This window comes from Fistularia commersonii, chromosome 14 (assembly GCF_037954325.1).
Source record: "Fistularia commersonii isolate RoL2024-O1a breed Wild chromosome 14, RoL_Fcom_v1.0, whole genome shotgun sequence".
Lineage (NCBI taxonomy): Eukaryota > Metazoa > Chordata > Actinopteri > Syngnathiformes > Fistulariidae > Fistularia > Fistularia commersonii.
The window spans coordinates 14447927-14464024 of NC_141297.1; the positions used below are offsets into that span (position 1 = coordinate 14447927).

Genomic DNA, 16098 nt, shown 5'->3' on the forward strand with positions numbered 1-16098 from the left:
TTCTAGGTACCACATCATTTCAGTTTAATTCTAACTTGCTTACAAAATAGCATAATATCCTTTTGTAGACAAAGAAAAGTTTCCTTTTATGCTTTCCTAGAGCTGCATGTGAAAATATATTACTACATAATACAGAGATCGACAAGAAAATAGATCACAATATATTATCACTGTGATACAGGTTGTGTATTTCTAGGTTTTACCAAACAAGGCAACATACTAAGTAAATGCATTGTAAAAATACAAGAAGCATTAAGTACAAAAATATAGCTGGATAAAAAGCTTATTAATGCGTGAGTGCTTTGTCTTTGGTTAAGTACATCTGTCATTAGGCCACTGCCTGGCTTATGTTTCCTCCTCACCAGTGAGTTTTCGCTGGTGTGTGTGGATCCGTTTGAAAACAGCAACAGTGCACTTTGAACACTGTACATCCTTCCTCATCCAGCTTTTTCCACTTTTCACTTGCTTTTCTTTGACAGTTGACGTAACACTTCGTCTGTCATATTAACCTGGATACCCTTAACACTAGAACCCTTAACCCACCTATCTCACACAGACTAACACGCACACACTCATATTATAACTGAAGTTGACATTCTGTATGACTTTCATTAGTTATGTCATGCTCTGATTATTCAGTGAGTGAAGGGGAACTGGATTGTCCACTGTGATGAGGTTTATGTCACACAAGTAAATGTTCTGTACAAGCATCTGGATACAGATGCTTCAGATACAACTTCAGTTCTTTGGCCACTTTTTTCTTAGAACCAAAAATAGGGGATTTTGTAGCAATATGGAATAGAAACACTGGCTGTAACTGATACTCCCTGTTGTTGTCAAACAGTGCAAGGTCTTCATCGTGACGCTCCAAAAAACATGTGGCGAGAGGACACACAGACACTTGCCAAGCTGGATGTATTCATCTTTTCCCAAGGCCTATATCGTGAAACACCATTGAGCTTTTTTCTTTTCTTTTTCTTACCAGCTGAGTGTGTTTATGTGAATTATGAGCCCATCACAATTGGTGAGTAAAAATGTTTCTTTCTAATTCTTTAGCAAGTTCAGCTGGGTTAAAAGAATAGATAAATGGGGGCATAGCCGTGGTACTTTATTGTAGTTTATTATTTACAAATTGTTTAATTTTACATTTTTAATCATGTAATTTCATGATTACTCTTCTTTTTTTTGTTAAATGCCGTGACAATAACCCGGTTTTTCCATCTTCACTTGATTGGTTTCGAAATCTTGTGGTAGATGCCATGGCTAAAGCTGTGAGAAATCACCTTTGCAAAATGTGCAAAATATAAAAAAAATACAAAAATATAGCACACAATTGCATCTTTGTTTCTCTGTCACAGCTGACCATGCCTTCCAAATCTTGAGAATGGAAAAACAAAAATATTTAAAAAAAAAAAAAAACCCTCAAGGTTTTCCACAGACCTTGTTATGAGCATCTGAGACCACAGTTATGTCCAGAGAAAATGCTGCCTAAAAACTACAATTCCGTAGTTAAGCTGGACTTTGCAAGGCAGTATAAACAATCTAACTGCACTTTAACAATTTGCCATGGCAAATTTCATCCATTGACCACCTGGGTGTCAACTGATATATTATAGCTCTGATCATGACTGGAACTGCTCTGCTACAGTAGCTGTTCAGTAATATTACTGTGGTGATGTGCCTCTGTGGTAAGCTTCACAATATAGGCCTCTGGTAGATTGTTTACCCAAGTGTCTCCTGATCATTGGAGAAGTTGTAATGTATATTATGGCTTTGTCTGTACTGGATACGGACATACAACGTTGCAGAGAGTGAAGTTGTAGGCAGATTAGAGTAAGAGTTGGTGAAATACCATCAGGAGGACGGATTTAATCACAGTTAGCTTAGATTGGCTGCTGCATGTCTCATGTCCTACCTCGGAAAACACAGCAAATAACAGACTGCTTTGGTCCTCCTATCTTCGCTGTGACAACATGACCTTGTTGATGAAGTTGACGATGGCGGAGGCTGGTTGTTCCGGGTCCAGCTCGGCAAACAGGTGGCAAACGTTCTCTGCAAGGCTGCCGGGCTTCTTGGCCACAAACCCAAACACCCTGGAAGAAGAGGTGAGGAAGAGTTGAGGATGCAAAATCACTGAATCTATAGCAGCGACATGATAATTTATCGTGAAAATGGTTAAATACAAGCAGGGAAGTGGGGTTATGGAGGACTTGATTTTCAGGCAGTTCCAGGCCATGCAGATGCCCGAACATTTCAGAGCACTTACTTAACAGCTGTGCTGTCTGACTTAGTCCACCTACGCAGAGAGAGAGAAAGAAAGAGAAAGAGAGAGAGAAACCGGACTGAGACACACAGCCGCAGCCAGCATGCGCACATACACTGACAGTGTCACGTGCACATCCTCCACTCGCCAAGCATTTGATCAAGCGCTCCAAAATAAGACGTATCCATGCGACTAACAGCTCATGGGCGCAAAGGCAGCAAATGATCATGTGGGAGCTAATGAACCATTTTTACTAACGGTAGGCGAGTTGTTGGTTCCAACCTCAGCTATAAGAAATAAGCGAGATGCTCAAGCGTCCTACCTCCTGTCCTTGGGGTCGATGCTGCTGAAGGTGACGCTGTTCACCGGGTAATGTCTCCTGAAGAAAACCCTGCATGAGGAGTAGCAAATCTATTGAATTTTTTTGGTTGCCAGCTTTGCTTAAACATAATACCACAATCCTAGATGCATTCAGGTACATATGAAAGCATATAAGGGAACAAATAGGTTCAATAAGGGCTGGGCAAAATTGAATCCTAAAATCTCTGTAACACATACAATAATTTGACATCAAATTATGATTTATTAATCTCTTTTCTGATCAGAAACTTCCCTTCACTCTTTTCATAGTTGTGAGGAAATGCAAGGAGAAACTGGCAATTATTTACCTTTACAATCGCAAAACTTTAACGATTAAAGAAAAAAAAAGACAAATAACTTTCAAAGTAAAGGATAACAAGAAGCTTACAATGTTTTGGAAAGTTTTAGAATGTCTTAGATGTAAAATGTGTAAACTTTGATTATCAAATTTTTTTTATAATTTTGTACCCACTGATACTTTCGCTTAACAGTTGGCAGATTTCACACCTACATTGGAATATTGCTACATATATTGCTAATATTTCTTGTATTTCTTGTATTTGAGATAAACCTTGGGAAGAATAAGTAAATCCTGGATTTTCTGTGTCTTACCTGCGCTGGCTGTCGGTCAGCGTGATGCCTTGTGATGTCACTTTGAACTGGACGACTGTGGCAGCAGGTCGTGGGTTACGTCCAAGTGTTGCTTCAGTTGCCTTGGCGATAGCCTGGGGCCCAGTCAGTGACTCCGTTTCCACAGAGTTCAGGTACAGAACATTACAAGCTAAAGCAAAAGAAGAAAAAAGACAAAAAACACTGATTTAACCCGGGGATCTAAACTCTTGGCTTCACTGGAGGAAAAGGTCATATGACCAAATTGATTTTATAATTCAACGTGACTTTTTCAAATCGGTTGAATTCCGAATATTTTGAAAAATGTACATTTAAATTTGTTTGACTTTTAGTCTACATAGCTCCCAATCACACATACAATTTGCCTCTAAAAAATTAAATTGTTTTGAGCTCCATTTGACCCAAAAAGTACCAAAGACTGCATATTTTTTTTTATTAGAATATGTTTAGAACTCACCTGCTCCTTGTTTCAACAGGTCAGCAGCTGTGCTAATGTTGGTCACTGGCTGAACATCTTGCACCTCCCCTATCAGATCTGAGCATGGAGCAGAAGATGACATTAAGATGCTTCTTCAAAAGGTATTAGGGATGGCGTGGCACAGTGGTCAGAGCGGTCATCCTTGGAACCAAACATTCCTGGTTCTTCCTAACCCTTTCGAACCCCTAACTGCTCCCCTGGCGCTGTTTCTTAGTTGCCTTCTGCTCATGGTGCATCCATGATGGGTTAAATGCAGTGGTCACATTTAGCTGATGTGTAACTGTATGTGTCAAAAAAGGCATTTCAACTTAAGCATTCAAAGCTCTATTCGAATCTTCTTTGAAAAAAAAGCATCTGAGGACATTAGACTTTGCTGCCTTAAATAACATGAATGGTTGTGAGGATAGTAAACCTTTTTCTAGGATCTTCAGAGCACAAGGCAGAGAGATGGGAGTGATGGAGTGTTGATAGACCAGTGCAGACAGACTTCCTGTGGGTGAAGATGAACATGGAGTGAGTGAATACGATGGTGCTTTCTTAGATAATATAAGAAACCTTAAATAGGGACTTACCGAAGTAGGGCTCATTCTGACATCCTTTAATCTTGACCCCCCGAGGGCCGGTCTCTATCAGGAAGTGTCTGACCAACTGCTCCAGAGGGTCACCCGCTGAAGAGGCAGGCAAAGAATTGAGACATCAGATATTCTCTAATGTCTGGCAACAAAGATGATACGTAACTCTACAAGCATCAACAGACATAGAAAAACACAGTATGTTTCTCTTTTCTTGTTATCTGATTAAATTGAATATTCTTAAATGAACTGTTTTTCAGATGATTTCATTGATATGGCAGGTCATTTCAATAAAATAGAATTTTTCCAGGTTTTTGATCTTCATCTCCTGAGACTAGGAGTCTGTTTAGTTGAATTTATACCTCAGATATCTAAAATACTATTTACATCTCAAATAATGATGATGAACCGTTTACAACTAGAAAATAAAGAATGGATAAATGACATACAACCAAATGCTGCTGACTAGGACCTATGGTAATCCCACAAGGGACTTTTTTAAATGTGCTTCTTAACAGTATGATCAAACACATGAATACGTGACCCCATAAAACAGTAAATGGTAATTTGTACCCTTGCTGTGGTTGTTGATGTTGACAGGAGGCGTGGCCACCTTCAGGGCCAGGCCGTATGCCCCCTGAAAGGAATTACTATCCCTGATCAGGAAGGTTCCAGGCTCTCTCTCCTTCAGCGCTGCGATTGCTACAGTCAAACACAAGCAATTCATACGGTATGTATTGTACACTGGCTCTATAAGGCAAACTAATCATTCAAATCTTATCAGATTTTGCTTTTGTTTACACAGAAAAAAAAAACATTTCAGTAATACCTTGTTCTCTGGAGATGCTGGGTTTGTACCAGAACCTCGAACTATCCTGGACAAACTTCACACTGACTCTATTCCCATTCTCAGACTCAACCTCATCACTTTGGTTTGTGGGGGGTGCAATCTCACCCACAGTCGGAGAAAATGTGACATGATGCTGATGCTGGGTGGTGCCAGGGGGCTGAACATGGCTAGATGCTGGCCTGAGAGTCCCCGCCCCATGGATGGGCGATCCTTGTCGAGAGGGTGGGTGTCGTTTCTCTGGCAATGGTGGCTGTGGGTGAGGAAGGGGGATAGCAATGGTGGAGTAGTTGGAGAAAGACGATGGGTTGAGCTGCGGGTTGTGAGTTGAGTAGCAGGGTCTCTTGTTTGTGTCTTGAGCAGTGGGACTCTGCTCCATGCTTGGGTAGTGGTGATGCGCCAGTCCGTGCTGTTGGATGTGGTTGGGGTAGTGAGGGTCAGAAGCACTTAACATCAACCTCCTGCCCAAGGTGGCAAAGCCCGGAACCGGGATATCTGAAGCAGGGGAACTGTCCATACTGCTGGACGAAGCCTGGAGAGAGGCTGGCGAAGCTTGGTTGGCTGATGTAGAGGCACTTGTAGGACTGGTGGGTTTGGGAGTTTCAGGGTGGGGCAACCTGGTTGGAGAGGATGAGGTGGGTCCCACAGAGCTGTTGGCCTGTGTTTGGCTTGGAGGCTGAGATGCTGCCTGAGTCACAGTGGAAGGCAGAGCAGCAGCCTCTGAGGGATGGGGGGATTGGGGACTAACGGGGAGGGGTGGGGAATAGGGATCGGGTGCAGCGGTTGGACAGGGCCCTTCGTTGGATGTGGTCACAGAGTCAAAAGGAGTGTTCTGTGTTGATGGAGATGAGGTTGTGTCTGGGCTACAGTGTTTGGGCATGGTAGAGGACAGAACGGCTGGTGCAGTGCAATGGTTGTGGGTGCCTGATGCGGTTTCTTGTGGCTGTGTGTTTTTGGCATGTTGCGCAGGGGAAGATGGGTCTTTGCTACTTCTCTGAATTTCCTGGGACTCCTGGATGATATTTTCAGCAGGGTAGCATCCGTCCTGCAGCTGGGCAGTCTTGTAGTCGCTGCTGCTGATGTCTGTGGTCCGAATCTCACACTCTCTCCCTCCTGGACTTGGGCTTAGAATGAAAGTACATGAAGAATAAAATATTACACTGACCTGTATGCGAAAGATTGAGCCTTCCCTATATTTTAGCTAGTCCTCCTATTTTCCTGAGACTCCAGAGGTATCCATTAAGAATGGCCAACTGTCCGAATCAACCATGATTCATCTGCAAAGTGCATGCCTCTTACCTGTTCGAGCGCCCACTACATTTTGTAATTTCGACAGACTTCTCCAAGTAGGAGACAGTCAAGACCATCAATCTCATAAAGGCAAGTCCGACTCGAGACACATTTTACAAAAAAGACCAGTCACATCTAGCCAGTGCCCTGTGCAGGTTAGTCTGTTTACAATCTTCATGCTACACTCTTGGCTAAATAGATGAGGTTACAAGTCTGTCCAGTTGTGTCAAAGTGAAGGTTTAATCCGTGACCTTGTTAAAGCCACAGAAAATCTTAACAAAACTATGACAAACCAGACCAGGGTTTTTCTGGTGTCGTCATATAAAAATATGGCACTCCCAACTGGGGCCGTGAGATGTTTTCCAAAGGAAGCTGTAGTGTATTGGCAGAATCATAGTTCACGTAAGAATGTTAGATGATATTCATCATCAATAAACCTTCAAAACATAGTTTTGTGAATTGAAGTACATAGGCACATCACAGGTCACCATCAGCTCAACATACAGTTTCTTGATAATTTATGGAGGAGTGCCAATTTAATATTTCCTGCTCACGTCACTCCCTTCACTAGTGAATGTAGAAAAGTAGCATACCTTTCTTGTGTGCGTAGAGGGCTGCTGGTGTGGACGGGGGTGGACGGTCCAGACATGTCTGATGGTGTTGAGCATGCAGCGTGACCATCTCTGTGAATCCTCTTAAAGGATCCCTGGGTAATGTGCTCCCTCCAGCCTACGCTGTCACCAGAGCTACGAAGGCCATCTGAGACCGGAGAGGAACCATTTATAAGTTTTATATGATGTCACATAAAATGAGATTTTGTAATCAAAACAAAAGTGTCTGATCTGGACATTTACAGTACATGACTCACCAGCATGTGATTCAGAGCTGTAGGTCTGCTGCGTGTCTGGATGGTGATGGTGATGCTGATGCTCAGATGGCCCATTATTGTGGTTGCAAGGTCCCACCATGGAGGAAGCATGAGGCAACGGGGAGGTGGATTCGGACTGGTAGCCCGATGCGTAGCCCCTGCTTTCAGACGGCGAGGGCTGGTATGGGGAGCAGGGGCACACCTGGCGGGGTGTTTGGTAACCACTGCTGCTACTGCTGTACTTTAAGTCGAGATGAGAATGGGCATGGGAGCGTGACGCCTCCGGATAAGCAGGATGACCTGATGGTAAGGGGTCAAACGTAAAGGCTGGGAGGTCATGACCTTGTGGGCCGTAGGAGGCAATGGTCTCCCTCCTGTGCCAAAATTCAGCTTCTCTTTCCCTCTCCCACTGAAGCTCAGCCTCCCTATCTCGCTCCCAGTGGAGAGACAACTCTCTGCCCCGTCTCAATCCAGGATCTCTTTCCCAGTGGATCTCTGACCCTCCTCTGGGTAACTCAGCCTCCCTGGCTCTCCGAAGCCCCAACTCTCTCTGCTGGAGCTCTGCCTCTCGGTCCCAATGGAAGCTTTCTCCGCGGTCCACTCTCAGACTGTAGGAGTCGTCTCGCCTGATGCTGCAGTCCCTGCAAGGACACCCGGAGGTCTGCAAACCATCCATCAGCATTATGTCGTGGTACGGTGGGTTGGCACTGGGTTTGGGGTGGAGTTGGTGGGGATGGTGGTGGCTGTGGGACGGGGGAGGGTGATGGTAGGAGCTGTAATCGTCATCTCGACAACAGAGGCGACTGGGTGCGGACACAGGGTGGTGATGGGGGTGGTTGTGGGGATGGTGGTTGAGGTCCGGGGAAGGGTAGGGGCATAGATGGCGTGGTGAGGTCGCCTCTGAGTAGGGTCGATGTAGGTAGTGTGAGGGGCCGCTCTGGCGGTCCCAAACTAGATCAGGTGGTGGGAGGGACTGGTGAGACTGGGGGCTGTAGTGCTGGCAGAGATCCATGTGCGAAGGTGGAGAAGCTGGGTTTGGGCTGGCGGAGGGGGTTGCCCCGTGGTGACCGTTGGTCCCAGGAGCCCGATCCAGGCAGTAACCATTTGGCATAAGGAGGGTGCGGTCGCAGCCAGGCTCTGCGCAGCGCTGAGACCGATAACCATCCCGACAGGAACAGGAACGGTTGAGCCGTAGCGTCTCATTTCGCTCCGAAGGCAAGGAATCTCCATCGTCCAAAATGGCCGTCTCTCTCTCTGCATCTCGCCCTCCCTCTATGCCTCCCAGAAGACGCTCGAGCTCCTCTCGTTCCTGTCTGGTTGGAGGCGGCGGACGGACGGTGTCTTCCTGGTGGTCAGGATGGCTTGACGATGGGTTCAGATGACTGGAGTGAGTTGACAGGGTGGAGTCGGAACGTTGAGAAATGAGATGATCGGGTCTGTCATCTGCTAGGCCGGCTCCAGGGATGCTGCCGTTGGTTGAGGTCAAAGAACCAGAACCGGGGCCACGGCGCTTCTTTATCTGAGCATAAAGGCTGCCATCAACAGGACCTCGGGTGTGGGCAATATCTAAGATAGAAAGAGATGACATTATTTTCAATCCAAAATAAGCATTTCCTTTGGTTGTCTCTGCTATAAAATCTAAAGACTGGGATTTAGTTTTTGTAGATGGCAAAATGACTTCAGGGAGTGTAAAGAGGACAGTTTATTACCCTCAAGGCTGTCTTGGTATCGCTGGTTTAAGTTTTCATATGAATCCCAGCGAACCACAGGGTCAGCAGTGTTGTAGTTGACCGTGACAGCAGGGTCATTCTTCTGGTACTCACGGCCTGTGAAGAAAACAGCTCTCTCAATCTTTTTCATTTATTTTTAAATACCACTTTCCTTCGAGATAGTTGGTAGTACAAAAATGGCTCCATTAATGCACATTTAAAATTTCTGCAATATGAATTAAATATTATTTTACCAAGTATCTTTATTTTACCAAGTGTCTCATAATACTAACCCGATGGTTTCATCTTAATTGAGGATGTCATTTACAATTCGTGTAAAAATTCATGTAAAAATTGTGATAAATAATCAGAAAGATTTGAAGAAGTTACCTGTATCAACATTACTCTAATAAACTTGGGTTAACTTTATTTACCCAGGGTTTAAATTTTTGAATTACCTTTATTACCTTCTCTACTTCATAAATTATATTATTAAGTTAAACTAACACTCAAGTCTTCTTAAGACAATGGGTTTGTGTTTACTGAGCTCCATATGTATCAAATATTTTTGTAAGATACTGAATTAACACCTCTAAAAACTTATTTTAGTTGGATTAAAACTGGTCGTGGAATTACTTAGATAGTATTCCTTATATTAAATAACCATTCTAAACCATTAATAAAAGTATTATAAAATACATTTTTAAAAATGCTTTTTGTTAATATACAGATAGTGAATGGTAGTTACTGCATTGTTGTGTGAACTATTAAATATTGTTTGAATTAATTAATAAAACCCCATCTAATGCTTATTAATGTCCAGTTCAGCATTTGTATTAGCATATATAACGAACAATGAGCATGATAGCTAAACTTTGTGTTTGTCAAAGCCGAATAATTCTAGGTGGAGGCTACCAACCTTTGATTTTCTCAGGTCCAGAGGAAAAGACAAACTCCACTGTAGCATCAGATGGAAAACGTTCATCTGGGGAGAAGGAGAAGAAAAAGAAAGAAACTGTTCAACTAAAACTAAAACCAAAAAAAGTTAACCAGGGCTAGCCTTTGTGGGGGCAAACAAGAAAAAATATTGAGAAGAGTGACCTAAATCAGAATATTTGACCGCTTGGTTTGGAAAAGCACACTTCAGATTTTCACGATATGAGGAGTCATTTGATTCTATTGTTGACTAACAGTAAAACTGTGGTTTGGACTTTTTGCAATGATAATAAATGTAGAATAGGATACATACCCTCTCAGAGGATCTTCTTTCTGATTTCATGTGTATTAGTGTCCGAGCAGGATAGTTTAAATTAGATGTACTGATATCTTCTCACTGTGTATCGACCTTTAGTACATTAAGAATTATGAAACAAAACCACTATCCTAATAATGGCATTTTAAGAGCTATTATGTCAGTTATTTGTGGTGGAGTGGTGATTGTTAAACCAGAATTAACGGGACATAACAAAAGAATACTTATCAACGTACCAAAAAACTAAACAATCAGGTCAGAAATAACTTATTTTTAATTATGTGTAACAACAGTATGAATCATGATTCAAAACCCCGTTTAACTGTGTTCTTATATTTCTCAGGATTCTGTGGCAAGAAATGTTAATTTTTTGAAAATAAAAATGAAAATCCCATGTTTAAATATTTTAAAATAAAGAAATATCATGACGATATACGTATGATAACTTTTATTGATATGGCTAAATGAAAAGCAGTGACTAGGGGACAAGCCAGAAAATTACAATGAAGACGAAGTAGGATAAGGAAAACGAAATAAAAATATAGCAACAAAACAAAGTAACGAGAAAAACTTAACATAAATTTGAATTCATTTTCAAAGCAGAGGATGAATGAAAGGAGAATGGCTTCATATACTGTAAACAGTATACCTGTTCTAAATAAGGAACTTGTTCATCTTGGGATGTTTTTGTTACAAGATTTCATAGATGATGCAATATGACGCAGCCCCGAGAAAATTCTTTCCTATTCTGGCATATATGACAAAGTATTGCAAACAAAAACCCGACAATTACACTACCAATATTGAGACCCATAAACAATTAATCTGAAAATTTGCGGAACTGTTGCACTGTTGTGTTATATATTTCAAGTTATACATACAGATCCTATGGGGATTAGCTACTAACAACCGCTTATAGCAAATACAGAGTATCAGAATGTTGGCAGACATCTATGTTTCAACCACCTGAATTATACATACCAGTACAGGCTTCGTCCAGCTCTCCCTTGCCGAACCAGAGCTGCGCCCCATGGATGGTGCAGGTGTGGAACTGCAGTCTGAACACTGTGTCTCTGTCAGCGCTTTGGGCCCTTCGGTGGTAGCACTTCACCTGATGGAGGCAGCAGAGGTCAGAGCAGAGACATATATCGGTGCAGGGTTGGGGCGTGGAGGAAAAAGAAGTTATAGGGAATTCCCTGAGGATTTGAAGGGGATGAAATGCAAATTTTCTCTGTCAATTTTTTATAGATTTTCGCGTCAAGTGAATTTATTGAAGATAAAAAAAAAACATCTTAAAAGATGCAGCTATTAAACAAACAGCAACATGGTCTGGACTGTAGATGGAGACAGTGACATCTGAATCTCAATTTTAACATATAAGAAAATCAGGAGTCAAAATTTCCATGAAACATCTAGTGGTCTTTTATGGGGGGTTTCAGACTCAGTGTAAATGGCAACTGTTCAAAAAGGAATGCTTTCCTGGAGTTAATTTTTCGTCTGTCAGAGATAAGGGCACATAGTTACGACCTCATGCACCCTATGCCATTTCCTCCCAATGTGACCTCACCATGATGTCACCCTTCAGAAGCAGGGCTGGCTCGATGGTCACGCAGAGACGCCTCCCTCCTGTCCCCTGAAGGTCACTGTTGAAGACACAGTGTCCCCAAACAATCTGGTTAGATAATTCCAACATAAACATGGTGACTGTGACCATAAATGGACAAATTCTGAAGGGACTGATTTATGTGCTTACTAATTGTTATTCTAATGGATACCCGACCAACACTGATACATATTCTAATACTTGTGCAGTAAAAATTTGTGGGTGTTGGCTAATAACCTGATATTCGTGATTTATAAAGTTCTCTAATCATGTTAGTAAATTACATTAAAATTTTCTCAAGTACAGCGACTAAAATATGCCCTGACACTGATGATTGAGTAGTTTTTGAATGTTGCCAACACAGCATCCCTGTGAAAAGTCTATAAAAAAGCAGCTGATGTCTGTTTTATAGCTGAAGGATATCAAGTCAGGACCTCAGATGACTGTTAAAAACAACAGCAATGCAAGCGTTGCCAGTTTAGCATCACAAAAAAATAATTTCCTCACTTCAATATGAGAAAGAAGGAAGAAAAATTGAGCCAAAGTACAATTCAGCTTCAGACTTACAACTGACAATATATAAGCATCCCAAGATCTTAGAATGTCCAGTTCTGTAGTTGCTTATTTTTAGGCAGTTGGAAAATGTAGAATTTCTTTTTGTTTATGATAATTTAAATGTAAGGAACTATTCAGATCTTCAATGTATAAAACAGTGACCCATACAATTTCATCGCCTAACGTCAACACTGATAAATCTGGAAAGGCTGAGTTCCGCAAATAAAAACAGCCGACTTGTATACCAGCCACAGCTCTACTTTAATACAACAATAAGTGTGTGATCTGAAAGTTGGCTTAGTGAGCTACTTTAGTGCCAGCTTGCCAGTGAGAGACTCACTATATGCCCGAGGTGTAGACCAGCTGCATGGACTGGTAGATCTTTAAGAAGGGGTAGTAACCTGAGGAGAAAGAAGGAGGCAAGGGAGAAATTTAAACATAGCGAGCATTATCATCACAGCGCAGAGGAATGTGCTGACTACTAACCCTCCTGCTGGAGTTGATCATCAGATTAAAGATAAACAGACCCGTGTGTGTGTGTGTATTGGTGGAGGACTTGTCTGTTGAGATCTGCAGCGGATCACATTGCTGCGATTCAAATTGTGCCTTTCGTGGGGCAGCGTCATGAGCAGGGCTGGCAAATATGTTGCTGCATCCCCAGTGACCTCAAACTGTGATGTAGGATTATGTTTTAATTAAATAGATTATGATTAAAAATGTAATTCTATCATTTCTATACAGTCATTGATCACTGTCTTGGAAAAATGCTTTTCCTCTGTAAATTCCACTTAAGAGTAATATGTGATCAATTTACACACCAATTAAAGGAAATTGTCAAGTGTACCAGAGTAAGCAGACACGTCTGGGAATTAGAATAGCTACGATCTAGAAACAACTACAACAAGTCAAGGGATGACCTAAAGGATGGCTAGAGGTGACATAAATATATCCTCAAGAAAAGAAACAGGCAGAAATATAAGGCTCAGAAAAAAAACAAAAAACACATTGAATTGTGTACCAGTACTTTGCAGTAAATACATATTACAATATTTAATAAATAGTTCAAGTTTTCAAAACTGACCATAAGAGTTTCAAAACTGCATTTATTTAAAAAATAAAATTTAATTAGGTTGACAAATATTGACAACCCTTTGTGGAGAAAAAAGATGTGTGTGAGAAAGTTAAAACATCTGATGGCAATATGTTGAAATTACAAACACAAGTAAAATATTTAAATTATACTGTAAGATATCTTATTCGCATCGCCCCTTTTTTTGCCTTTTACTTAGGCTGAAGACCAAAGTAGGAGTTGAGGGTTTCTGTCAACAAGCTACAGTTGTTGCTGGCAGAAAGTTTTCCTCCAACTGTTTGGCAACTGCATCTAAAAATGATCTCATAACAAGATTCTCTTGTTATTGTCCTGTTTAGTAAGTCAGATAAGAGTAATGATCTGCAACGCTCAGCTCTACTTTCTGTCCTGCCAGAATACATGCATACATCGGCTGATATGTTCACAACTAGAAGGAAACTGTGTGGCTCAGATCATTTAGGCAAAATTTGAGAAAAAATAATTAAAAAAAAGCCCCTTTTTGGATGCAAAAAAAAATTGCCTCATAACATCTGACTGAATTTTTCCTTTGTCAAGCACAGCCCTCCACCAACTTTTTTCAAAATCAGCCTGGAAAATTAGCGTTATCCTGAAGGAAAAAAAAAGAAAAAAAAAATTTGAACCTGATAAAAACATGACCTCCTTAGCAGACATGGTCTTAACCACACACAGGAATTTTTAGGCGGATAAAGTAAAAGTGCTGGCCTACAACTGATGTGAATAAAATAATAATTTGCTCAGAAAGGTAGACTTTTATACTAGAGTGAAACATCAAAACAACTTTGATAAACCCCTACATACATTTTATGAACTTCAGAATTTGGTGGGAGGGCCTAAAAATAATGAATACTCTATTTTTCATTTTGACTGTAGCGGTTAGGTTTTACGACTATGTTATGACATTGACTGATTCTATCCTGGCTAGATGTTCATGGTTTAAATGTAATGCGCTTCCCTGAAAAATCAGCCTTACAAAGTATATTTTATGATCTCTGTTTAAAAAAATATTATTAAACTTAATTGAACATAAATCAGGTATATTGCACTGTATTTTGCCATATTTCCATCTGTCATCACATTAGTTGACAGATTTAATTATGCAACACATAATCGGAGTTAAATATTTCTGAGATTAATATGCATGACATTATGTCTTTGCCTGCTATCATGCCAAAATTTAATTGAATAATATTTTCTTACAAAACTTACTTTAATGAATCACAATCTATTTTCTTAGAAATTAATGTGTTTTATTTACTGAGGAGTTGCTTGTTGAATGATAGTGTCTAATTTGGATCAGACAAATGTAGTAAGTGTTAATTTTTACAGTGTTGTCAGACAATGCAGTCACTCAGGGCCCAATGTCGGGCAAACGTGGGGCAAACCCTGTTTATGTATCCAAATTTAATTTGTATTTTATCCATTTACCTGCCCTTGGGCAAATACTTACTGGATATAATTTGTATTAAGTAAAAAACAGTTGCTTGTTTATCTGTGCAGCATTTAGGGGGTAAAATGATCGTTCATGTGGCTACCCTGATAAATCTAAGGTCAATATTTGCTTGGATTTTGCTGGTTTTGTTCTCTTTTGGCAATTTACCATCTTGTCACTGACTGTTGTTTGGATGGTTTTGGTGCAGCTGAGCAGGAAGTATTTTTTTTTTTTATTAAGTTTTCTTTGAAAACAGATTCCTTCTGCAGCACCAAAGAGAAAAAAAAAATATGACAGCGGTTTTGCTGAAAGATATGCAACAATGACATTCGACGATGTACCGCGGGCAATCCTGTGGGGGGTGCTCTGGGAATATGGTCCCCGTATGATTTGTGTCCGAGCTTGGTCCACATTGTCTGTTCCGGTGGGAGTTAGACTCCGCTCTGGCTGCCCTTTGTCTCCAATTCTGTTCATAACTTTTATGGACAGAATTTCTAGGCGCAGCCAGGGTGTTGGGGGGATCTGGTTTGGTGGCCAAATGATTGAGTCTCTGCTTTTTGCAGATGTGGTTCTGTTGGCAGCCGAATGAGAAGCGGCCGGGATGAAGATCAGCACATCATATCCGAGACCATGGTGCTCAACCAGAAACAGGTAGAGTGCCCACTCAGGGTCGGGGAAGAGGTCCTCCCCCAAGTGAAGGAGTTAAAGTATCTTTGGGTCACGAGTGAGGGAAGGATGGAAGAAGGAAAGAGGTCAACAGGCGGATCAGTGCAGCATCTGCAGTGATGCGAACTCTGTTCCGGTCTGTTGTGGTGAAGAAGGAGTTAGGCCAGAAGGCGAAGCTCTCAATGTACCGATCGATCTACGAGCTGTGGGTAGCGACCGAAAAAACGAGATCGCAGATACAAGCGGCCGAAATGAGTTTTCTCCACAGGGTGTCCGGACTCTCTCTTAGAGATAGGGTGAGAAGTTCGCCCATCCAGGAGGAGCTCAGAGTAGACTAGCTTCTCCATCGCATAGAGAGGAGTCAGATGAGGTGGCTAGGTCAGCATGTGGTTAGGATGCCTTCTGGATCCCTCCGGAGGAGGTATTCCAGACATGTCCATCTGGGAGGAGGCCAAGGGGAAGACC

At 41.6% G+C, this 16098-nt stretch overlaps 1 protein-coding gene across 5 annotated transcripts in view; it reads right to left on the reverse strand.

The window, feature by feature from the left end:
- The window catches only part of tns2a (tensin 2a), a 62369-nt gene continuing 46271 nt past the window's right edge, over nucleotides 1-16098 (reverse strand). For 4 of the 5 annotated variants that reach the window (XM_086159934.1, XM_086159933.1, XM_086159936.1 and 1 more), the window contains exons 13-28: nucleotides 12768-12828; nucleotides 11837-11912; nucleotides 11251-11380; nucleotides 9937-10002; nucleotides 9018-9134; nucleotides 7309-8874; nucleotides 7034-7199; nucleotides 5133-6274; nucleotides 4877-5005; nucleotides 4304-4399; nucleotides 4144-4221; nucleotides 3711-3788; nucleotides 3236-3404; nucleotides 2586-2654; nucleotides 2267-2296; nucleotides 1-2093 (exon numbers count right to left, since the gene is read on the reverse strand). In XM_086159934.1, coding sequence (XP_086016060.1) covers nucleotides 1955-2093; nucleotides 2267-2296; nucleotides 2586-2654; nucleotides 3236-3404; nucleotides 3711-3788; nucleotides 4144-4221; nucleotides 4304-4399; nucleotides 4877-5005; nucleotides 5133-6274; nucleotides 7034-7199; nucleotides 7309-8874; nucleotides 9018-9134; nucleotides 9937-10002; nucleotides 11251-11380; nucleotides 11837-11912; nucleotides 12768-12828 — 4112 coding nt within the window. In that variant the 3' untranslated portion in view covers nucleotides 1-1954. The remainder of the gene's footprint in view (nucleotides 2094-2266; nucleotides 2297-2585; nucleotides 2655-3235; nucleotides 3405-3710; nucleotides 3789-4143; nucleotides 4222-4303; nucleotides 4400-4876; nucleotides 5006-5132; nucleotides 6275-7033; nucleotides 7200-7308; nucleotides 8875-9017; nucleotides 9135-9936; nucleotides 10003-11250; nucleotides 11381-11836; nucleotides 11913-12767; nucleotides 12829-16098) is intronic. The other variant, XM_086159935.1, reaches the window with a different exon arrangement.